Consider the following 25,933-nt stretch of genomic DNA (forward strand, 5'->3'; position numbering starts at 1 on the left):
TATTTAGATTGTGATGATCTATCTAACAACAGATCACAGATTAAATTAAACATTTCCCACAGTAATGAGTGGAGCATTACCTAATTTGAGCACCTCTGTAGTAAAGAAGGACCAAAATTTGGGGTCATCTTTTGTTGGCTCATAAACATTAATTAAATAAATAGGCATATTATCCAATTGAATTTTGACATTAATATAACTTTGCTCAATATGTTCAAATGTAATCTCTTTGCAAAAAGAATAGCCACTCCATTCTTCTTAATAACTGCAGGTGAAGAAACCATTGTACCAACCCAATTTTTCTGTCTATATGCTAGAACCATATCATTAATATGTGTCTACTGTGAAAAACAAATATCAGTTTTGTGACTTGCAAAATAGTCCAAAATGCTAACACGTTTAACAGGATGTCTTAAATCATTAATATTCAAAGATTTTTTTTCATATTGCTTATATTGGCCATGTTTTGAGAGGAAAGTGACTAAAAAAGGACAGAAAAAAGAAAGATAATATACCAAAAGTAGCTTTAGATACAAAAAACAGGGAATGAAGGCAAGACAAGGACAAACATAAGACAACATAAAAACCTAAATAAAATTGCAGAATCATGCACACTCATAACCAAGAGCAACATACCCAGAAAACGCCCACATAACTAATCTCAGAGAAAGTGCATATTAGACTGAAAAACAAAACTGAAAAAGTAGCATTTGTATCCATAGACAATGGGAATTGTTGGTCTAAGAATGTGCATGCTCTTCCGGTATTGGAAAGGACTTTTAAACACCATCTTTCCAAATTCTCATTGTAGAAGGATCAAAAAGACCATATTTGAAACCAGACGAGCGTAGTCGTGGTCACAGCTCAGCAAACTCTTTATGAAGATGAACAGTTTTCTTAGCATAGTCTTGATGAATTTAGATTTTATTTCCATTTACCATTAAAGACAGAATGTCACTAAATGGTTAAGGGCGCAGAACTTTAAATATAATTTGTCATGGATTACCTTGATGAGGATTTCAGTGAAAAGGAAGTCTATGTGCATTGTCCACTTCAAACTTTTCAGGAAATTTTACCTGTAACAGGCTAGAAAACTCTTTCCCTAAATACTGCCTACAATAATTTCCTTCCAAATCTTCTGGCAAATGAAAACTGCGCAAGTTGTATTAGTGATTAAGGTTTTTTAAATGCAACAGCAACTTACTCATTGGTAGAATTTTTGCTGCCATAGGTGTGAGGCTATTAATTGTGGCATTATTATCTTGAATTTGAATTGTGTTATCAGAAGCTTTTATAGACAGACTAGCCATGTCTTTGCAGATATTTTTAATTTCAGATGCAATAGAATCAGTATTTACATGCATAGCCTACAGCTCCTCCAACATAGTGGACATAGAAGGTTCATTAGAATCAACAAATGTAGATTTGACAGGTGGAGGAGAACAAGTTTGTTTACATTTGTTATATCCAGTAGAAATATTTTTTCCTTCCATTTTGCTGAAATAATTATGATCAAATATATGAAAAATTATTCTCACCAGAAATAGCACTGAAGAAGCAGAAATAAATGATATTCACCATAGAAGCTAAATAGGCAGCAGCTAAAGCAAACTGTAGAAGTGGCTTTAGGCCTCAGCCTCACCATTTCCTGAGGTAAACTCTGCCTTCCATACAGGAAAAAACAGCAGAGCAGAAGTAGAGCAACTTATAGGAGCAGCAGAAGGGAACAAAGCACAAGACCTGCTCAAAAACCTTCAACAAACCTTCCAAAGGGAAGTGCTGAGGCACACAAACCAAGTTCTGCGCAAAAAGTGAGTAAAAACAATACCCTAATTGTTCATTTTAATCATCATTTTGTAGGCAAAAACGGAGCGTCAGAGGGAGGCAGCCATCTTGCTGCTCGCGTGACTCTCAAGGTTACACTTTAACATTCATTCTGTCTGGCCATAGTTTACTTGCCCAGTTTTCCAATTTGGGTACCCATAATTCAATTCTTAATTGACCCCTACAAGAAACTATCATCCATTCATAGTTTGAACATTTCTGAACATTGGACTATTAATCACCGAGCTAATAGATTTGTGGTCAGTTTATTGCGAGTTATTCTTAACAGTATTTGAATACCATCAGCATAATTAAATGCGGTCCCACCATAAACATTGATGAATTTTAAAAAGAGAGTCACAAAAATAGTATATAATGCAGGCTAAAATGCTGGGCCATGCACATTGCTGCCTGTGATTTACGCAGTGAAGAGCAAAATGGTGATAGGCCAGCAGCTTGTTTTTTGCTAGAATGGAAATCTGCGATCCAACTAGATATTTCACTTGTTCATCTGGTATATGAGTTAGGCGAGTCTGATGATGGACGGTTTGGAATGTTCCATCCATAACAGTATAATCATCTTCCCTGATACAATCTATAGTGGGCATCAGAATGATTCAGACAGTTCCTTTAGTCTGAAGAATGGTTATTAGTTATCCATGAACTAATGAAGTTACAAAGATTTAGCAGTGTTCTGTAACCGCTTTTAAATTTTTTGGGGGGTAAAGCATGTTTGATATTAGTGTGCATTTAATTGCATGGAATTAACCTGGTCTCCTAAAAATTGGGGCTAAGATTTATGGGGGTTGTGCCAGTCCAATGGGACTCAAAGAGTCGATTTCCTATTATGACAGGTGGCTACTGGAATATGGCCCAGGCAAAGTGATTGAGACCTAATAAAATATGTTTCTTGGAGTGTGAGAGCATGTGTGTCTATGTAAGTATATATTTTAACGTGTGTTTGTGTACAAGTGGATAACCCAGGGATTGTCTTTTTATTTTCTCAGTGCCCTGGGACCTTGTTTACTGTGTTATTTGTTGTATTATCTCTGTGTAACTGTCGTCGGTTTTGCACTGATTTTACTCAAACTCACTGGTGCCTTTGACACCGTGTGCCATTCCATACTGGTGACTGGTGAATAGGTTGAGCTATGTTGGGATCAGAAAGACAAGCATTCTGCTGCACACATAGAAAGAGAAAAATGCCTTTCAGGATTGTTTTTGTTTAGGAAGGTTTCCCTTCCTGCACAAAAACAATTCTGAATGCAACACAGGCACCCTCACACTATGGTGCAAAGGGGCCTGCGTTGGTGCTAAGCTGCCAAAAGGGCACCAGTGCAGGGAAAAAGGCAGGAATGAGCAATATTTTCTTAAATATGGTGCATTGCTGCCCCTTTTCTGTCACGGCTTTCTGCACTGCACTGCATGACAACTTCGGAAATAGGCCCCTAAATATCCTGTAAGCAGTGGTGAGCTCCTGGATTGAATAGGACCTCTATCTTTTCCCCATAATCAATTGGTACAAAGTGTTGCTGCTCACCTGCTTTTGAAACTTTCTTGGTAGACTCCAGTACCAGTGCACTTAAAGTACCTACACAGGCTCTTTTTGACCAACAGGCTGCTCTGCAAAAGCTTCTTCATTTGTTGCATATCACTCAATGCGGAGGGACCTCTGTTCAATTGGCAAATGTCCTCTTGGTGTTGACCGGTGCATCCTTTATGCTCTGCTTCAGTTTCCCTCTATTATCATTTTATTTTTCCTACTGCAGTGGCTCAGTTGGTTATGTGTGGGTGGAGCTACTCTGTGGCGCCAGAGCACTACAGGGGGAGGAGTGGTGGGCACACTCCGTAAGTGCGCATGACGCTTTGGCCAGCAGTCTCAGGCCGGCAAAATCGCCACGCACACTTTGCATGTGATCCACCTAGGCTGTATTACAGCCTGGACAGAGAATATGCCCAGGCTCCTACTGCCTGTCTAAGTGCCAAACCACGGCGCTCATACCAATCGCAATGCTGCATTGCAGCATTGTGATTAGCCGTGTGGAGCCCATGTGCTTCTTGTTGCTGGAGATTAAGAGGATGGAGGAGAGGCAGCGGCCGGCTGACTGGCTGTAGCCAGGTAAGTGTGTTTTTTCGTTTCTTTCATCTTTTTCATTTGCCCTCCCCACCTCACCACTCCCATCCAGTAGCAGCCGCTACTGTACAAATACCATGAATATTCATAAAAATACATAAGTTCTTTTCTTGAAGTAGATTGCTAGTGCACTGCGCAGATCACGGGAGAGTTCAGGTGAGCCCTCCACCACATCTTTTCGATCATGCTTGGTAATTGCTGCTTCTAACATCATTAACAGGTAAAATATTTTTTTTTAGCTTTTCTTAATGGCATTAACTAACATCTGAGCTATGTTAATTCTATGTAATGATGTGGGATTGTCATAAACTGTCACCAGTTATGCGGTACAGTGTTCTTCATTTTAGGCAACTTTACAATGACAGATATCCTTCTGTCAAGCTTTCCTTCCTAATGTTAACTGGAATTACAGTTTAAGTAATTCAGGTGTTGATATTTTTACAAGTCCTTCACAAAAGCACCATAGATTACTGTCTTATTTCAAAATAATACTTGTGTAAAAAATGGAGCAGACTTTAATACTCAAAATGTAACATTAAATCCAGGATTCCATCGCATGTTGCTGTGGGGACCGATTTATCACTTTTGTGATGTGCACTGGACACAGCGGTGCAGATTTACCAAAAACTAGCACAATGCAGTAAAGCAACCAAAGTTACTGGCAACATTGTGCTATGGGGAGAGAGCAGCGTAAAGCCATTCTTACTACTCTCTTGCCCTGCACCAGTGGAACAATAGACTGCCTAGTGCTGTGCACACACACTTAGTGCAAAGGTGTGAGAGTGCTGTATAGCATAGGTTTTGTACTGGAAGGATACCCTTCCAGTTTGCGAAAGGGTAGCCATCCACATACTGGAAGTTGTGTAGCACACATACAATGTATGAAATGTTAGGAGAAATTAACACTGTTCTCAGACTTTGTGCTTGCCTCAAGTAGGTGTGATTTTCTTATGTAAAGCCAAGTCCTACAACCCTTGTAGAGGTTTAATTGCATCAAAAACTATGGGTGTTTACCCTCCGTGGATCCAATTGACATGGACATTTTATTTATACAATTGCCATATACGTCACGGTGCTTTGTCATCAATGGTGCATCATGTATTCATGCTTTGTTTGGAGTTTGTTTTATTTTTCGAAAATAAAATAAAAATATTCATAATAAGAAATAGAAAAAAAAAACACACTTTGGGTGGTAGCGTTGGAACGACCAAGTACCACCCATGGTACCCTCCCTTGAAGCAATACACCAGAGATTGACATTTGCTCTACGAAAATGCCAGATTTTCAGCACAAAAACAGTTTTGAACAGGAATGTTATCACCCTTTCAGGCCTATTTGCATCTCAACAAAGTCTGTGGCTTTTTTTGTTAAATGCAAATGTAGTGCTTACCTTGTGCTTTTAGTTGCAAATGGAGAGCACTGGCTCTCATTTTTGGTAACTGGGACTCATTTCCCATCTCAGACTTTGACTGAAGCAGGAGGAAAAATGGCAGGTAAAGGTTGAATGTAAGGAGGATAGAGGAAAAAATGTGACACAGGGAGAAAATAGGCCGGGGGAAAGAACCATGAGTCTGAATCATCAGTAGGTATCGTTGGCCTTTGGCAACCCAGTCATTCAGCAGCCATGGCTGCAGGATCCTAAACAATTTACACCTACAATTTATTTTATCTATTTACAAGTTATGCGCACAAGCTAATGAGTCTGACGTATGATAATCTTTCAGAAATAAAGATTAGAAATGTGCCCTTGTCACTCTTTTCAAATGTCTGTGTAGTGCTTTGTGTTGACATTGGTTTAAACATGCACTACATTGTTTCTTACATTCATTAGCATAATTAAATAGACACAAAATTAGAGAACATATGGCACAAGATGTAACATCGAGCCACCATACAGCAAACCTTTTGAAATCAGCGAGTCCTTGTGCTGTTTAACAGGAGCTAGAAGTTGCACGAGGTGAATGAAATTAAGGAACGCATTTTTAGAGCCCACTGTACGGAGTAAATGTTCACAAATTCGTGACAGTTCATTTAATGGGGTTTTGGGATTGTCTGTCTTGATTGCTATTCCTGTCCTGTAGCACTTGATATACATGTGTGAAGTAAATCTGATTACTGTCTTTTGAAAGAATGTGCAGCAGATTGCTGCTTTAATCAAGGTAGATGGAGCTTTCGATTTTGAACTACATTTGATTACCCGCTTGGAAAATTGTCTAACAAATTGCTCTGCTAATCAAGGTGAATCAAGCCATGCATCGCTTTACCTTCCCATGTGGTAATGCATGTTGTATATTTTTAAACCTAGTTATGACTCAGTTCATGGGTGGATATTAGTCTGTGATGAAAGTAGGACATTGTTTTACTTTGTGTTTCGTTTTGAAATGTGAGCTGCTTCTTTGTTGTTTACCATGAAAGGCATTTTAGGGCTTGAAAATCGAGAGCTTTAGCTGTCTGACTGCATCTGTTAGTTCAAATACATCACATATACCTAGAGTGGGCTTTCGGTCAACTAAATGATTGTTTGACTTTGTTGCCTATCTCACTTTTGCCCCTTATTCGAAGGCTCTCTTCCCTTGTTTTGTCCCACTGAGTAGCATTTCAATCAAGCTATGTTTTGATAGTTTGGTGTATACTTTCAAGGTAGACTTCAGGCCTTCCTTGCCATATGGGGATTTCTTCTTTTTCTCCCTCTCTCTTCCTTTTTGGCACCAAGAAAGTGTTTTTTGTGTGATTTGGTGTAAATCTGTTCATTTGTTTTTGAGGAATGAAGGTTCAAAATGTATATATACAGTTGGGTATGCAAGACTCCTGTGGGCATGCAACTTCAAATAATAGAGTGACATGATTTTTTCCCCATCGTCTGCCTCAATCCCACAGGAGTGAGAGTATCCAATGGCTCCTGCAGGTGCTCATGCTCTGATTGGCTGGCTGTAACATTGAGAGAAATGTTGCGGCTGTCATTACATAATACAAGGTCTCAGTCCCTGTGTCCTGCATGCTAACAAATAAGATAGAAGGGGGCATGGTAGTAGTACAATGACCCCAAAAAATAAAAAAACAGTTAGGGGGAGTTGCAGTGATCCTCCAGGACTTCTACGGGAGCCAGCCCAACACATATCTGTGACTCCTATGTGAGCAAAAGGGCCAGTTCTGACTCCCAGTCCTGCATAGATCAGTGGGTGAAGTGTGGCGCAGCGGCCAGAGCTGCTGACTCCAGAGCATGGGGGGGTCACGGTTCTGTCGCCAGAAACAGCTCAGTTCAGTGTCATGTGACTGTGGATAATAGCTGATTTAATATCCCCAATGGCACCCTGCACCTTGAAACCTTAAGTGGCGACAGGTTCGCGCTTTACAAGTACGATTTATTTATTTGCATCCATTGAAAAAGGAAATGCATGTGTGTCTGTGGTGGGTTGTAGTTGGCTGGCGACATACAGGCATTTGGCCCTACAGGTAACTCATACTGCGCATGGTCAAAGTCCTTGTTCATAGTACTATATGAGAACTCTTTAACGTTAGTTTGTGCTCAAAAACCTACAGGTGACTAATGTATTTTAAGTTGAAGCTTTAGTTTTTCGCTTATATTTAGGCACCTGGCCTTTGAATTATTCCACATCGTCTTTGAAACACATGCCTGGCACTTACGATAGTTGCTCTACCTTGTTTAAAGGATATACTGTTTGCACTTAAACTTGTGATAGGGGTTAACCTGCATACTATATAAATGTTACATACATGTTTGGGGGGTTTCTTACTTATCAATTTCTTTTAACATGATCAAGCAGCTTAAGACTTATTTGAGTAGCAGTATCTTGAATGATGTCATTAGTGATGTATGCCATTAAGGATGCTATTTGAGATGCCGAGACTGATGTAATATGTGAGGCCATAAGTAGTGCATAGTGGGAGGGGGGGGGAAATTCTAGTTTGCTCAGTAAATAATAAGTTTTGAATTTCTGTGTCCTGTATTCGTTTTTGTATTCCTGTATTATTGCATAGCCTAACTTTAGCCTATGTTATTTCACTGAATATATCCAAAACACCCATAATCTCCTCCAACAAGAGACGGGCACAGACAAGAATGTATATTGATGTTGTTTATGGCAGTTTAGTCAGCATGACGTGATTCGGCCAATCCTGGCCTTGATCATATACGCACCCCGAGAGCTCAACTTTCATTTATAGGTATCTCATGGTTCCTAAACATTAAAGACATGCTGAAAACATCTGATAAAACCCAATTTTAAACATTGCGATTGTAGTAAAAAAATAGAGAGATATGCTGTTGCTGATACTGACTTGTATAATACATAAAGTGCATAGTACTTCAAGTTTCCAGGATAATTGGAATAAATGATCTCCGCCCAAATGATAAGCACAGGGACTCAGTGGTTTTAGAGGTTACATATATATACATGTATTTTTTTTTTGCACACAAAAACCTTCACTCAGCTCACTGTGAAGAAACGAGCCACTCTGGATCAACTTGTTCAAAGGTTTTTTATACAACAGCAAACACAACATGTTTTGACCAAATTGAGGTCTTGATCAGATGACCTCAGGTCAAAATCAGTGCTTTTTATCCATTCCATTGCAGAAGGGACTTATTATCCATGTAAGTAAGAGTAAGTGAAGGATTTATAGAGCTCACAAATGCCGAGGTGTCTTGGTGCTAAAGTTTGCTTAGAAATGTGAACAACGCAAAGGAAGTACTGGAACCTTCCTAAGTAGGAAATAACCAGGTTTTGACAATTTTCCTGAACAAATGTCTAGTAGGTTGAAGCCTAATGTGGGTCGGTAGCTTATTCCAGAGCTTTTGAGCAGAATAAGCGAAGCATCTACCTCCCAATCTTGCTTTGTTGATTTTAGAAACCCGGGCCCAGCATTTACTGGCCTATCTAAGATGCCGACGAGGGGTCTACCACTAAAAAAGTTTCTGTTGATTCAATGGCCCTCCACCGTAGAGTGCTTTATGTACCAGGCAGAGCACCTTAAACTGGATGCGCTGCCTAACTGGGAGCCAGTGGAGCTTCCTGATGCTGCCAGAGATATGCTGGTACCTAGGAACATTAAGCAGAATTATTGCTGCAGCATTTTGCGGTGATTGTAGTTTTAACAGTTCACGCTTGTCAAAGCCTAAATAGAGAGCATTACAATAGTCAATTCGAGAAAGGATTAGGATGCATACTACCATTTTTCTAAGGTCTGATGGAATGAAAGGCAGGATGCTACACAATATTTTTAGTAAAAAGAAGCAAGATGAGGTCAGAAAATTGAACTGTCCTGAGAAATTTAACTGGACATCACAGAGAATCCTCAAGTTCCTCAATTTTGTCACCGGACAGACCCCTGCCACTGCCAGCCACCACGATTTCGAAGGATCCGACTGCAGCATCCAGTTCTTCAGACTCACTGAGTTCTGGCCTTTATCAAGGAGGCCCACACAGTCACATTAATTTGTGCACTTCATATTCTTCACTGCTGCATATTCTTCTTTGCGACGCATTGAACATACTGGACCTAGTTCGCGCTTTACATATGAGAACATCTGGGGAACCAAGGACCATCACTCAATGCCCTGAAGAAGTTCATTTCATATGAACGAAATGCGTTGGCTGGTATCTCTTACTGTTGGATGTTTATGAAAATAAAGGATTTACTGATACAATACAACAAGACTAAATGACTTATTAATATACAACTATTGCTTCTGAGTAGTGCACCACTCCAACTTTGGGTCTGGCCACCAAGATTGACTCCAGATTGGAGGTCCATTTCCAAATTCCATGACCTCAATTTTTTCTGTGTTCAATTTGAGGAAGTTGTTATGCATCCATTCCATAATGTGCTCAATACACCTGTGAAATCTCCCCACCAATGTGTCTATGCTTGAGAAAATGGAGATAACAGTCTGAGTATTGATGGTGTATGACACCAACGAAAAATCATGGGCCCTTATCAGTTTGGCCAAAGGCATAAAATAGTTGTTAAATAGTGTTGGCGACAGAGCTGAGCCTTGGGGGACTCCACAGCGGAGAGAGAAACTCTCAGATATAAAATTTTCCCAGCACATGCTCTGTTCTCTTGCAGTCAGGAATGAGGTGAGAAGAGTTAGAGTGGCCTTTTAATTCCTATTGCCTCCGGCCGTTGCATGAGTACCGTGTGATTCACAGTATCAAACTTTCAAAATCAGAATTTCTTCAGTGGCCACTCTGTGGAGTGGCATGGATAGAAGCCATGTTGAGTGGAATCTAGGTGGACATTGTACATGTACCTTTAAAATACTTCTTTTTTTATTAGGAGTTATTTACAGAGTTCAGTATTAAATACAGTAACAGTATCAGATACAGCTGTGGCAAAAACTGTCAGACTAGTATTGGTTAGCCACATGCCTGCCAAACAGGCTACTTTTTACCCTTATAAATGATCAACTGGGGGTAATGATGAGGAATTTTAACAATTATAGGCATTGTCAGATATCGCCTTGACTCTATAAACTTTGAACTTTAAATAACAGGCTAAGTAGAGCCACAGAGATTAACTCTGCAAAGTATTTCTCATACAGTATCAATTATAATGTCAAATTCATATTGTGTAAACAATAAATGGTTAAATGTTCTGAAATATGGTAGCCGAACGATGCAATTTGAATATGTCTAATTTGCCTTCAATATGTGTTTCCCAATGAAGAGTTATTTGATTATGTTTATTGATTTCCCTTCTCTAGTGACATGGATAAATAGCACTGAGTTGGACCTGAGGTCATGTGCTCAAGACCTCAATTTGGTCGGAGTGGCACGTTCCTTCCCCATGAGCTGAGTGAAGGTGTTTGTGCGTGATATATAGTAGCAGCATCTGCTTTCAAGCCCTGACCCATCTCCCAGGGCATTACTCTAACCACCAATGATGTAGGGGCCTGGCAGATGTGGAGCAAGACAGGGGATTATCGGAGTGGGCCATACAGAAATTCTTAAAGTGGATGCACTTCTCCACTGGAAGCCAATGCACTTTGTGGAAAAGGTCAGAGACCAGAGCAAAACTTTTTAAGGGCAAAAAACAGGATGGCTGCCACATTTTGGGAAAGCTGGAGTCTTCTGTCGACTGACGTGTTGGTGCCAAGATACAAGATGTTACAGTAGTCAAGTTGGGACAAAATTACTGCTCAAGTGATGGTTTGACGGCTGCTAGCATCAAAAAGGCCAAGAATGGGTTTAAGCCTTCTCAAAAGCCTGAAACGGGTGCTAACTGATTTAGCTTGGGCTTTAAAGGGCAGTGTACTGTTCATGATGAATACTAGGATTTTAATAGAGGACTTTAGTATGGGGGAGACCCTTTGGAAGAAGGTCACCAATGGCTGCCCCAAGAAAAGGTGTCTTTTCCTACTAGCAGGACTTCAGTTTTATTGGGACTGAGGCGGAGGCAGTTGCCATTCATCCCTTCTGCAACGCTTAGCAGTCCTCTTTGGAAATTTGACCTGTCCAGTGTTATGTAAGATAACATCAACTGAGTGCCATTGGCATTGGATATGATAACAATCCCTGTGGATTTGATAACGTGTGCCAGAGGTTGGATGTAAACATTGAACAGGGTGGGACTCAAAGCGGAGCCCTGGGGGATGCCATGGGGTAGAGAATGGAGGGGAGAGCTGTGGGTAGGAGAGATGACCTGGATGGAGCATTCAGACAGAAAAGACGCAAACCATGACAGTGCCACCCCACCTATCCCAATGCCTTTGTAGATGTAGCAGTAAGATTTTATGAGACACCGTATCAAATGCAGAGTTCCGATCCAATAGCATCGGGTCTGAAGAGTGCCTTCATCCAGGGCAGTATGGAGTTCTCAATGACTTGAGAAATACAGATTCCATACTATGTCCAGTCCAGAAACCATTTTGGGAAGGATACAAGATGTCATTGCCCTCCAGGAATTTGGTCAAAATTCCAATGTCTCTCTGCTACTTTCACAAGAAAAGGGAGATGTGACGGACATTTTCAGGTTTGGAGGCGTCCAAGAAGGGTGTCTTCAGGAGCGAGACCTTGACGTGCTTCCATGGACCATACAAGTGAGCTGAAGACAGGGAAGGATTAATCACTTCTAGGCAGAGTTGCAGGTGAGAATCATAAAATTTGAGAAGCAAATGTAGATTAAGCGGATCTGCAGGTGAGCCAAATTTTTCCTATAAATGGTAAACAGCTAGGGCAGACACAGTGGAGGAAATAAATTGAACCTACAGCTGGCAGTGCCTGGGATCGCCTTAGGAAAATATAAAGGACAAAACTGCAAGATGCCTTCTATTTTGCCAGTAAAGTATTCTGCTAATTTCTCACATTGCCCACTAGAAGTGTCAATATGGTCAGCAGTAAGAGTGAGCTTAATAGGTCTATTCAGTCATGAGTGATGTAATATGTGAGGTAATAAGCAGTGTATTGGGGGACATAGGTTATAGTTGGCTCAGGCTACCAAAACTGTGAAATCTGAGCCTCACTATAATGTCCTAGGTTTCTTTAAATTATTTTTCCTAACTATAACGTCTCTGTAACCTTTGTATTTATATGTGAATTTCTGATAATTTGCAAATGCTGTTTAATAACTACAATAACCCTATAGCATTTGTTTTTTAAGTGAATGTCTATGTTTATTTAACTAGAAGTTGCATTTGCAGAGTGGTGGAGAAAGGGGACAGGGCCTCGGACTAGCTCTCAGGAATCCCACTGTATTGGAGATACAATAGGTAACAGTAGAGCTTCATGGCCCCCAAGGTCCCTCAGCATCCAAGAGGACTTAATCCCCCAACCAGTAGCGCATCAGGCGGGGAATTTGCAGAGTGGTGGGTAAAGGGGGGTGGCTTCAGTAGACCTCTCAGCAATCCCGCTGTCTGGGTCTTACTGGCTGTAATAGGAGAGGTATTTGGCCTCCAAGGACCCTCAGCAGTCAAAGGGACTTTATCCCCCACCCAGCTGTGCACCAGGAAGCGCATTTTCCGAGCAGTGGAGAAAGGGGCTGTGGCCTCCAACAACCTCTCAGCAATCCCACAGGATGGGTATTTTGCCCCAAAAGACTCTCAAGAACCAAGGGGACTTCACCCCCGAAATAGTAGTGCACCATGAGGTGTATTTGCAGAGTGGTGGAGAAAGGGGACATGGCCTCTGATAATCTCTCAGTAGTCCCACTGTGTGGGACTTACTGAAGGTAACAGGAGGGGTTACTGGCACCTCAGCAGCCAAGGGGCTTCATCCCCCAGGCAAAAGTGAGCCATGAGGTGCCTTTGCAGTATGGTGGAGAAAGGGGTTGGGGCCTCTGGGGACCTTCCAGTCCACTTTTTAAACAATTATTTATTTATTAGTAGAGAGGGCTGCATGGCACCCATTCCCTGGGCCAATTAGGGTCCCAGGGACCCCATCCCCCAGGGCTAGGCCTTTTCAGAATGCGGAAATGGGGCTGCACAGCCCCTCTTCTCGGGCCAAGTTAGGGCCCGGGGACCCCATCCCCCAGGGCCGGGATTTTCTTTCTTTTTTTAAATAAGTTGAGGAGGGCCGCATCACCCTGCATCCAGCCAATATTGTGGGTGCCCTGGTCCCACCCAGGGCACCCACTCACTACTGATGGTGACCAAAGGGGGAACCTGAAGGCCCCCACGGTCTCTGCTAGCTTCCCCCCTCCTAAGGTGAGCCAGCATTGCTTTGCCACACTGAGAGCTGCTAAACATATCCAGCCAAAAATTAAAAAAACTAAAATGCTTATTTGGTCCTGCAGGTCCCCATGGGATCCCCCCCCAGAGTCCTAGGATATCAGGGTATTCCTATCCTGCCCCCATCTCTTTTTTAATGATTTTTTCTTTGACTCGTTTCAAGTCGAGTCACAAGCTGGCTGCCAACACTTCCTGGTTTGAAGTGTTGGCAGCCAATCAGATCTTAGCTCGAGATCATGAGGGGTCATGGATCCTCCACAATCCTATATATACACATTTGGATTTTCCTTAATATTAAAAAATCTACTGAATGGATTTACACTAAATCACAAAAAGGCACTTCCCTTTACCATACCTTTCTGTCAAATTTAGTGTAATTCTGTTCAGCAGTTCGGGCTGTAGCCATGTCTAAAGGTCCTATGGGAATTAACATGAGAAACACACATTTTTTGACACCCCAAAACATTCCATGCCCAACAAGAATCAGGAGGACACAATTTGGGAACATTTTGTGAAGATTCGCCAGACAGCGCCAAGGATAAAGGCAAACAAACTAGGTCCTAACTATAAATACCTACTGGCGACCACGTCAAAAGTAGTGTAATATGTGAGGTCATAAGCAGTGCATTGTGTGGCATAAGTTATAATTCGCTCAGGTAACTATAAATGCTGAATTTCTATTTCCTAACTATAACATCCCTGTAACCTTCAGTGAATATAAATACAAATGACATGTGGCTGATGGCACTAAGTACTCCTGTTGGGGCATCAAGTCCAGTGGCTGTCCCTGTACAGTGAAAAAACATGACCACAACTGATATTATCTAAGGCACAATCCTAAAAGGAAATGAACCCTAAGACCATCATAGTGAGCCCTGTCTCTTAACCCTAAAAGAAACTAGGATGATTGGATGGGTTCTGAACTGTTGGTTTGGCGCCATCAACTTTTACTTTGTAAAGGTGTCCATAACCAGGCACCAGTGACCTGCTACTGGTATTTTGCTCTGTGTGGCTCTACTTGCTAGTGCAGTGAGTTTCTGAATTACGATAATTTTTTAGGATTAACCCTTTTTCATATGGCCCTGTCATTTTTATGTGAGACACAATTTTATTCAGTTTAGGTACCAGTGAGGTACCCCCAATTGGTCCAGGACAAAGTTGGATACAGACTCCCTGCCTCGATTTCCCATTTCCACTTTGCAGACTGTTTTGCAAGACACTATTTACTGCTAAAAATCAGTGCACCCAGTGCTTCCAAGGATTCCTGAGATAACCAAAATAAAGCCCCATTTTTTTAACATTGGCCAGAGGGGCAATTTAATCAGCAATCTAATGCTTAGCACTGAGGCATCATAAGTACATTTGCAGTTGTTGTTTGGCCCTTTAAGTTGCCTGCATCCTCTAGTTTTCTCTTTTTATTTATTATTGTATTTAATAGTTAACTACAGCATCCATGCAGTAATGAAAATATTGGGACACTGCACTTCCTGATAAGTAAAGTAATTTACTTTTATAAAGGAAAGAAATGTACTTACTGTGTCAAACTAGACCGGCATTTCTGTCAAACCCCATTTTCTGGTACAAGCGTTGACAGCCCCTCCTCACTTACCTGTGAGAGTCTCATGTCTGTAAGAAGCATCTTGGTTATCCTGATGAAGTACCTATTGGTGGCCCAGGACACCACGGGTGAACAACAAACCTACACAGATTACTGACATGTAACTACTGATTGCCCAGTCTCTCAAGAAAAGACCTCGCAGGGTCAAATGTCAGACAGATTGTAATAAAGGTCTGTTTGTTTGGCATGCCTAGGCCTCTGCAATAAAATGAATAGTGAAATTAAAGTAAAAATGGCTCAACATTTGATAAAAATGTAGGGCAAATAAATTTGACACAAATGAAATAAGTTGTTCAGTTCAGAGACTACTAGAGACTTATTAAGTAAATGTTAGCCGTCATTATAACGTGAAGTAGTCCAATCTTTTTGTGTCCCAGCGTGGCATCTCACTGAAAGGGAACAAGTGACATCTGAAGCAAAGGCCAAAAAACACCTATAGAATAGGAGCTGTGGATATGTGAATCTTTTGTTACTGGGCAAAGTAAAGCACAGGTAATATTCATGTGTGGGTTTTGTGCCATTTTCTGTGACCTTATTATAGTCTGAAAAGATGCTTCCATGAGTTTACAAAAAGCTTAAAATAAAATGAAAGCAGCAGTCATTTTTGCATCATTCCAAAGCAAAAGTAGGCCAAGGAACGCAAAGTAATCAGAAAAATAAATTCTCTTCGAAAGTGTGATTTAGAACAAGATGATCGTAGTGTTAATATTAATTCATTAAAAAAAAACAAAGGTTTCAGGGATGTTATAGTTAGGCTCACATTTCACTTGTACAAAATCAGTGAAATTCAGCAGTTATCATTACCTGAGCTAACTATAGCTTACGCCCTACAATGCACTGCTAATGAGCTCACATATTACATCACTTATGACATGGACATATCAAAAGACATCACTGACGACATCATCAAGTGAGTGTAAGTGTTTTTCAAGAGTTTATGAGTGTTAAACATATATACTATCCTGCTACAATAATAGTATACTAGTATTAGTATACTAGTTGTACTACTGAGTGATAATAATTTATAACATATGTAATCTGTGTATCAGTATGTGAGTGGGTGTGTGAGTGGCTGTATGGGTGTGTGAGTGCATGCACGAGTATTTGTTGGGGTGAGTGAGTGTGTTTCTGACTAGCTCTGTGGGTGTGTGAGTGGTTGTATGAGTGTGTGACTGGGTGTCCGAATGGTTGAATGGGGGTGTAACTAGGTGTGTGAGTGGTTTTGTGGGTGTGTGAGTGGGTATGTGAGTGGCTTTATACATGTGTAAGCGGGTGTGTGAGTAGCTGTGTGGGTGAGTAAGTGGCTGTGTGAGTGGCCGAATGGGTATTTGAGCGGCTGCATGGGTGTGTGAGTGGGCGTGTCAGTGGCTGTATGGGCAAGTGAGTGGCTGTAATAGTGGGTGAGTAGGTGGTTGAGTGACTGTATGGGTGAGTGGGTCGGTGCATGAATGGCTACATGAGTGAGTGACATGGTGTGTATGTAGATGTGTGGGTAAGTGAGGGGCTGTTTGAATGGGTGCTTGGTTAAATGAGTTGGTGTTAGTGGCTATATTGGAGCATGAGGGTGTGTGTGAATGGCTGTGTGGGTGAGTGAGAGAGGATATGGGAGTGTCTGTATAAATCTATGAATGGGTATATAAGTGGTTGTGTGGGTGTATGAGTGAGTGTTTGAGTGCTTGTATGGTTGAGTGAGTGGCTGTGTTGAGAGGCTGTATTGGTGGGTTACTGTTGTATGAGTGGCTGTATGGGTGAGTGAATGGTTGCATGAGTGAGTGAGTAGGTGTGTGAGTAGCTCTATGGAGGAGCGAATGGCTATGTAAGTACTTTTGTGGGTCCGTGTATGGGTATGTCAGTGGTCATGTGAGATTTGAATGGGTGTATGAAAGGTGGTATGGGGTTGTGAGTAGGTGTAGGAGTGGTTCTGTAGATGAGGTCGGGGATGTCTGTGTGACCCCTGCTTTCTATTAAAATTACCCCAGGGGAGGTGGTGGTCCCCGGGGAATTTGTAAGCCCTTAGAGGGGGCACCGTACACCCTCCTCCATTTTTTATTGAACTACTGGGCCATCCGAGGGCTACAAGTAAAAAAAGTGTGGGAGTCAGCACTTTTAAAAAACAATTCACAGTGATATTTGTGAATATTTTGTAAAAATCACCATGAATTAAAAAAATAATGGTTTTATGCTGTGGCAGGGTCCTGGGGGGGTCAAGGCTTGTGGATCAACATCAAGGTATTTCTGCCCTGCTCCTTTTTCTGTTTTTCTGTTTTTTGTGGTACTTGCCAGAAGCTGAATCCAAAAATTCTGCCAACACTTCCTGCTGCTAATCAGAGCTCTGCAGTTCCATGCACAAGCTTGTTATTATTTGCAAATTAGCCGAGATCTCAGATGTACAAATTTGTATTTCCTTAAATATCTCAACAGCTACTGAATTAATTTATACCAATTAACTGAAAGTGTGATCTGTTTAACCAAATCTACCTTTGTGCCAACTTTGGTGTAATTCTGTCCAGCACTTCGGTCTGCAGGCATCCTATAGAAATTAACATGGGAAATACACTTTTTTTGATCCTCCTTTCTCAGGCCCCGCCTGACAGATCATGTAGAAACTTTCCATGTGCAACAAGAATCACAGGCATGCGTTTTTTGGAAAATATTGTGAAGATTCAGTAACCACTAAAGATATCAGCAAGTAAACTAAACATTTTTCCTATATAATCATGGCCCTAGTTATAACTACCTACTTTATAATCACCGAAACAATCATCAAGCTTCATTTAAAGGGCAACCTACATATGTACATAACAAAGTTGAGAACTTGCTTTTGCCACAGGACTCGACCAGCTAAGGATGATCCGATCACCTTTCTAATTATAACCATCCCAACATGGTTGATGTTGACTATCCAGTACTGTCTGAGAGCCATCTCAATTGTATGTGTTTAGTTGACTGCTAAGATAAATTATACATCATTGAGGAGTGGATATGCAAAATATTGTCAGTGAGATAGCATTAAATATGTACGTTTATTAATGTTCAATTAATTTAAATCATTACAAAAAGCAAAAGGCACATGTGTACCCCTCATCCCATTTCCCCGTAGCTCCCTTCACAACAAAATCACCCCAAACATAAAATAAATTCATCTATTACTATGCAAAGGTCCCAACGTGCTTAGTACATGAACAGAATAGAAATTTTGAAGAAAATATATTTAATATTCCTAAAAATGTGCAACTTCAACCTGGAGTCCTTTAGTATTATGCAGATATGTATGGGCACATGGTGAAGACTTCCCCACTACTGGGGTTTCTTTTTTAGCAAAAGACTTCTGGTCTGCTCAGTCCTCGTTCGGCCCCTTCGTTTATGTCAGACAATAGGACACAAGGTGCTTAGTGTCAGATTATGTCTTAAGGTTATATCTTAATGTGCTTGCTGGGCACTGTAGACTGAGCTTTGACTTTTCCACTCATCAGTTCATTCTTAGTGAGACCGCAGGGAATGAGATTGCAGCTCATTTGATAAAAGCTGCCCCTTGCATAAATTCTAGGAGCTGCCCTGACAGCTGGCACGATTCCCCCTAAAGGCAGCTGTTAGAATTGACAGCATTAGGGTGGTCTCTCCCCCAACTTTTTGCCTACCATCTTCACTTTTAAGACTTTGCTTTTTCTGCCTTTAAGACACATGGGGGCACATGCACATGATAATTACTGGTCACAAAGGGGCCGATTCACAGAATCGGCCCCTTTGTAACTGGTAATTTGCATTTTGGGATGCATCAAGCCCAAAGCCATTCACAAAATAGGCAATCGCAAAATGTGCGATTACCTATTTTGCAAATGCAGTTAGGGAATCACAATTTGCGATTCCCTACATGTAATGAAAGAAGCATTCTCAGAATTCCCAGAATGCAACTTTGCATTAAGGAATCGCAAATTACCATCAACTTCAAGTTGTTGGTAATTTGCAATTCCTTAGAAAAAATGCACAATATTGCATTTTTCTAAGAGCCATGTATTGAACACACATGCCCTTGAGGCATATGTGTGTGCCACATCTGCACAAATGCCTATTTTAGGGGTGCATCAGGGTGGCCTTTTGGCCCCATAGAACCCTTGAAATTGCATGCGCAATTTGCGATTACCTTTTTGAGGATCGCAAATTGCAAATGGTTTCCAATTCATTCCTATGGGCTTCTAGCGAATCACAATTTGCAAGTTGCTAATAGGGAATGTGTACGAATCACAATTTATTTAGCAATTCCTACATGCATAAGGAATTGCGATTCCTAGATAGGGATTCCTTAATAATCTGTATTAGGGAATTGCAATTCCTTATGTTGATGCATGTGCCCCACAGACTTTCCTACTGATATCCAGTGCTAAAGACTTGTGCTCTCTCCACTAACCATGGTAACATTGGCTCATCGCCAATTAGCACAATTAATTTACTTATAAATCCCTAGTAAAGTGCACCACATGTGCCCAGGGCCTGTAAATTAAATGCCATTAGCGGCCTGCATCACATATACTGCCACCCACTTAAGTAGCCCTCTAACCATGGCACAGGCCTACCATTGCAGGGCCTTTGTGTGCAGTTTACATTCCCATTTGAACCTGAAAGATAAACCTCTTGCCTGGCCCAAACCTTCCTCGTTTATACATATAGGTCACCCCTAAAGTAGGCTCTGGACAACCAGAAGGGCAAGGTGGAATGAATTTAAAAGGCAGGGAATGTACTTTTAATTTTTACATGTCCTGATAAGGAAAAACTCTCAAATTAATTTTTTACTACTGCAAGGCCCATCTCGCCCACAGGCTAACAATGAGATTACCTTATTTTATGATTTAAGTGTAATTCCCAATTGTGAAGAGAGGAATTCTTCAAGTTTGGCATCTCTAAAATCACAATTTATGGTGAATTTGGATTTTATATTGTAGTTATTGAAATGGAACTTTTAGAAAGTTGGCATTTTCTTACTTTTTTGTGCCTGGTGCCTGTCTCTAATATACGTCTGAGAAGGATGACAGCTGGGCTTTTTTGCATTCCCCCAGACATCCACACACAAAGGGAGTTTAGGTGTGACTTGATGGGCCATCCTGGTAAGAGGGAGGAAGGAGCTGAACCCAGCCTCACTTACTAATGAATAGCATGTGTCCTATACCCACACAAAGTGGTGCCTACCCCCCATGTAGCAAGTCTGGAGCAAGGGATGGAAGGAAGGATCTCTGTGCACTTCAAAGACCTGTATTGACTGGTCAACCCCAATTTAAAGGTGTAACTGTATATAAGTATTGGACATCTGACACCACCACTTTAGTACACTTCTGGACCTTTGAAGACTGTGCCAGGAAGAAGGACTGTTGTGCTGATGAAGGACTGCCACTCTGCAGGACTTTTTTTTTGCTGGACTTCGGCTTTGCTGGGCTACATGCTGCCCACTGCTTCCCTCCCTAGGTAAGATGGATTGGACCTGAATCTCTTGAACCCAGAGTGACTCCAAGGGGTAGCTAGCTGGCCTCCTGACCTGAAGTCTTGAGGACATAAAAGACTTCCAACTTACCTGCTCTGTACCTGGACTTTGTAATCTGTGAGTCTGCCCTGCCAAGTGATTCCACCCCAGTCCTGGACCTTTGGAAGCGAGGCCAAGGAGCTTGGTTCATAAAAGCCCACGCATCTTCAGCAGAACCGGTACATTGGTGGCCTTGCATGGATCAAAATCTTCACATCATTCCTGTTGTGTGGTTCGGAACTGGCACATCCTCTTGCATGGATTGGAACTAGCACAGCGCTCCTGTTGCGTGACCAGAACCGGTGCATGGGCTCGGCTTCATGGATTAGCCCCGACGCATCGCCTTGGGAACCGCCACTACACAAGGTCTCGCATCTCCGTCAACAGCATCCTCAACAATAGATCTCCACATCGCAGCTTTTCCCTCATCGGAGCTGGTGCATAGTCGCTGCTGCACGGATCAGGATGGGTGCATCACTGTGTGGATTGACACTAAAGCATTGTTTCAGCTGTGGTCCGCATCTTCAACGTCGATGCAGTCAGGATCAAGGTACTTTTGTTTAGCTGGCCTCACTTGGTCCCTGTTCTGGCCCATGCTCATTTGCAGTTGGCCTGAACTTTAGACTTTGTCCCAGTCCGGTGCGACCAGATATCCCAAGTACGTGCTTATTGTTTCTAAGTGTTATTTTACAGTTTGTTCTTCAAAAAATTATATCTCAAGTTCTACTTATTTGATTTTTGCTGCTTTTGTCTTGTTTAACTCATTGAATTAAGTTATATTTGTCTAACTTGGCATTGAATATTTTTCTGTGGTGTTTTCAGTGTTTTACTGTTTGAAGTATTGCACACATACTTTAAACATTGCCTAGAAGTTAAGCCTAACTGTTCTGTGAAAAGTTACTAGAGCGTGAGCGCAGGGTAAATTAGTGTTTGCCTGCCTCTTACCCTGAGTAGGATTGTGGTTGCTCCTTGACTAAGGCTCATACCCCTGCCAACCTACAACCCAATTTCTATTAGAAGCAAAGAACCGCAGCCTTGCAAGATCTCATATTTAATACTCTGGACATCTGCCATGACCTGAGCTGCCTCAGAGGTTTTAGTCTTTCAAAGATACATGTCACATGAATCAGTGACTCTTCCGTTGGCTGCATAATCTGCATTGCTTATTAGGTTCTCCCTCCTTGCGACCATACCAGTTGCATCTTAGCTGTATTAGGCCGAAGCAGAGTCTTATGAGATTATGTTTGATCTGATTAGAAAGTAGTAGGCTCAAATAGTCTCTACCACCTAACTAGCATGCACCTTGGTCTTTAGATTCTGTGAATCCTGTACCGTTGAAATTAAGCTTGCCTTTTTTTATAAACAATTTCGCCCCCAGCTGATTAGGAAGGTTTCCTCTGATTGTCTTCTCCACCTGCAAGATTTCGACAACATTTAGTACTAGTGACCCCACACTGAGTTTGGCTACTGAATGTTCTCTCACAAAAGTTGGGTCATTGTGTCAGTATCAAATAAATGTAATTTTACACAATATGATACATATTTAGCATGGAGCACTAGATACTGTTTGGTCAGGTTGAATTCCAGCCTGATTTGTGCATGCACATTGTTGTTTCTCAAGCCATCAAACAGATGATCTTTAAACATGATCTCCTCATCCAAAATTGTGGGCATCTATTTACACATGACTACCGTCTGTTCAGCTGTGGTGTTTTAACAAGCCAAGTTATTTTTTAGGTATCCCATCGTGCACAACAGATGTTGGGCAGTTACCCTTAGGATATGTTTGTGTGCCCCTTTATCACCACTTTTATCAAGGTGTACTCCTATGTTCGTGTGCCCCTTTATCACCCCTTTCATCAAGCTGTACTCCTAAGCATTTGAAGCTTTTAACTCTTTTTAAGCGGGATCCCTCAATGTACCATGCACGCTTTTTTATCAATTTTCTTCCATATGTCATCTTTTTCATTTTAGCTAAGTTAATGATGACAGCATTATCTGCGCAGTAGTGATAAAGAGATTTGAGTGACCTCTGGAGGCCCAGTTTGATGTGATCTAGAAATACCATTTCATCTGTTTAATTGAGGTTTTGTATTTTCCTCCTCCTCAAATGTGCAGGACAAGTCCTGGACACGGGCCTCCAACCTATTCTGTAATAAGAACAAGTTACGATCAATGGAAATCTTCTTGAGCTACTATTATTCTAAATTATGTAATAGTAACAACGTCAGACAAGATTATCAGTACCCACCATTTGCAAGATTAGTAGCAGTGATCACCTCAGTTCATTGGGCATAGTGGAAAGCAGTAATGTATGGAAGACTTCTTTAATGTGTAATGCCTCTTGGTGAGTAATACATAACAGCCATAGCTGCAATGTCTCCAGCACAAAGGAAATAATATTAGGAATAATTCTCCCAAGCACCACATGATTTATCACTGAAATATCAGCCTTAAATATATTTTGAAAATTCTGTAATTTTTAGGCAAATAGCAGCTGAGTTTCTAAAAATACACACATTCTCGTCTTGAATTTTGGTTTACATATATTAGTTCAACCAGTCAATAACTTCTTATTTAGTAGGCTGGGCTGCACATAGAAGTGGTACTTGGAGAGCTACCTGAAGCCATGAGCTACTTGTTGGGGAAGCTTGGGAATAGAGTGTGATCATGGTACAGATTAAATTCACTTGCCTAGAAATAGGAGAACACATATGGTATGTTGTCTCAATAATAGAGGGCATTGTCTTACATTACAAACAAGCACCAACAGCTCCAAGTATATTTAATGTAAGTGCAAAATGCAAAAGCTCCTCTGTCATATCATAAGAATAGCATTTAAATGTTTTTATATAGCTATTGCGCTCATCCATGTATTTATTATTTATATTCTGACAACTGATTTCTTTAGTGTCAAAATCCAGCAGAAGAGAAAAATATGGAGTGCTCAGAGATAAACGGCATACTAGTTTAATTATATTGAGTCTGGTGCACCGGGAAAGATAATATGTAGTATACCACCAGGTACTTTAATAAAATGCAGGATGCCTGTTCGTACGGTATTCCTTTGTACCTGTTGTATCAAAAGTAAAAAATCTAAATTAAATGAGTAAGTGAACTTCTCAATAAGAAATAAGTATTACCCAACTCATTTGCATACATACTACCAGACTCATCTGCATATATTACAATGTTTTGCAGCTTATCAGCTGATAAAGATTTACTTATAATGTTCTCTCCAGTTATTAAAGCGAGGCTGCTGCTAAGAAAGTGCCTGCAAAGGTTACTTGTTTGTTAATATTGTGCATCAAAAGGTCAGCTGCTGTTATTCCTGGTAGATTTATATTTAAAGTTAGTTATTAGTGATATTGTGGCTTAATTGTTGTATTGTTTTGCCTTTGAGGACAAAGATTTCAGTATAACACATGTTACTTAGCTGCATGGTTCTGCATGGTCACAACATTTCTTCCTAGAGAAGGTGTTGGCGGCACTTGTGCAAAGCTGACGGACATTTGTAAGGCATGTTTTATGGTTTGGCTTGACAGCGCAACTGTTGCCAGACAGTTATATGGGCATCACCAGTAGAGGAACTTTTGCTTCACTCACATGTTGGGAGCGAGGAGTACATGTTGTGATTGGGCAGAAATTGTGTGCTTTCAGGAAAGGTGTTTGCTTTCCATGCAGCTGTAATATTTTTATTTATTGATTCAGCTGCCTAAACTTGAGCTTTCAGGGGCACACACATGACATTGCAATGCTATGAAAGTGTCTTAGATAACAAGATAATTTATGTTGCTATTCTCCGGCAGCAACACAATGGGAGGAGGGCAGTCATTAACCTACATGGATTTTTAGGTCTGGCTTGACAGTGCAGCTATCACCTGACCTTTTAACCTACTCAGATAGTATTCTGCAGTTCCTTACCTCCACATGAATACATATTCATTACTATGATATTTACTTGTAACGCTTTACCTTACCATTCAACATTCCTCTAAATCCACATCTATTGCATTGCCAATGCTTGTTAAGGGATGTGTATCAAGGTCCAGGCGAGATGAGCAGGAGGAGCAGTAGATGCACTTAAAGTGTATGAAATAATTTTCGACACGGTGCCTCAAGTGCTGTATTGTTCAAGTACATGTAAAGCAATCATATTGCCCTTAGTGGGCACTGTATTCATTTTCTTCTGTTGTTCCATTGCATCATAAACAAAGAAACAGCTAAAGGCAGTGTACAATGACCGATGGGGATGTGTTCAGAATATATGTTGACAATGGCTTCATAGAGAAATGATGTCATTGTGAGGAAGGGGCCATATTATCAAGGAACGGCGATAACATTATCGCAGCTTTAGCAACAAGTCCTAATGTACTGAACCCCATGTTTCTCTACTAGAACGTAACTCAAACTGTTACAAGTACAACAGTTACTGCTTCACATTTTACAAATCCTTAATATTTTGTTTTTAACAGAAAATGTCCGAGGACCAACCGAATCCACAGACAGAAGCAAAACACGGGGCACTACAGTTCAGACAACACAACCAGAGCATCCACGAGGCTGATCTGAAGGAAGCATGCTCCCCCAGGGCCGAGCTGACACCAGGCAGAGTCTGGACTCCGAACACTCTAGAGACAAGATGGAGACAAGAGATCGACACATGTTGCCTTGCATTTGTGGTAATCTACACCAATGAAAACATGTACTACAGCTATATTTGATTATGTATGGATATATTTGAAATAGTATACATTGTCTTGATGTTTTTCTGTAATGTAAATAAACTATTTATATCTCACAATATAGTTTTTTCCTTTTCATGTATTTGTTATATATAATAAATACTCAGTGATGAGAAACAAAATTGTCACTCTTACATTTGCTGTTTCCGCCTTTCCTGTCCATCCAAAGAGTGAATGTTGTTGCACCAGTGTGTACTGTTCTAGCAGGTCCACAAGGAGGGGTTTCTCCACGCCATCCCTTTCAGAGTCAGAGTGCACATTGATGAAGTGGTACATGCATCCTCTAGGCGGCTCGGGGTCGGGTTCATCTACACTGATGCTGTCATGCATGGTACCCATGGTGTTCTGAAGCCATGGTTTCGCTCCTTGCATGGTCTATTCACCTGGAGTGCAGTGGCTTGTGACAAAGTCTTCA

The 25,933-nt window shown here is 41.1% G+C and overlaps 1 protein-coding gene across 1 annotated transcript in view; it reads left to right on the forward strand.

Annotated features, from left to right (window-relative positions):
- Window positions 1-25,653, forward strand: part of TMEFF2 (transmembrane protein with EGF like and two follistatin like domains 2) — an 826,595-nt gene extending 800,942 nt beyond the window's left edge. The window contains exon 10 of the mRNA XM_085648776.1: window positions 25,249-25,653. Coding sequence (XP_085504902.1) covers window positions 25,249-25,345 — 97 coding nt within the window. The 3' untranslated portion in view covers window positions 25,346-25,653. The remainder of the gene's footprint in view (window positions 1-25,248) is intronic.
- The last annotated feature ends 280 nt before the right edge of the window (window positions 25,654-25,933 follow it).

Source organism: Triturus cristatus, chromosome 3_2 (genome assembly GCF_964204655.1).
Source record: "Triturus cristatus chromosome 3_2, aTriCri1.1, whole genome shotgun sequence".
Taxonomy (NCBI): domain Eukaryota; kingdom Metazoa; phylum Chordata; class Amphibia; order Caudata; family Salamandridae; genus Triturus; species Triturus cristatus.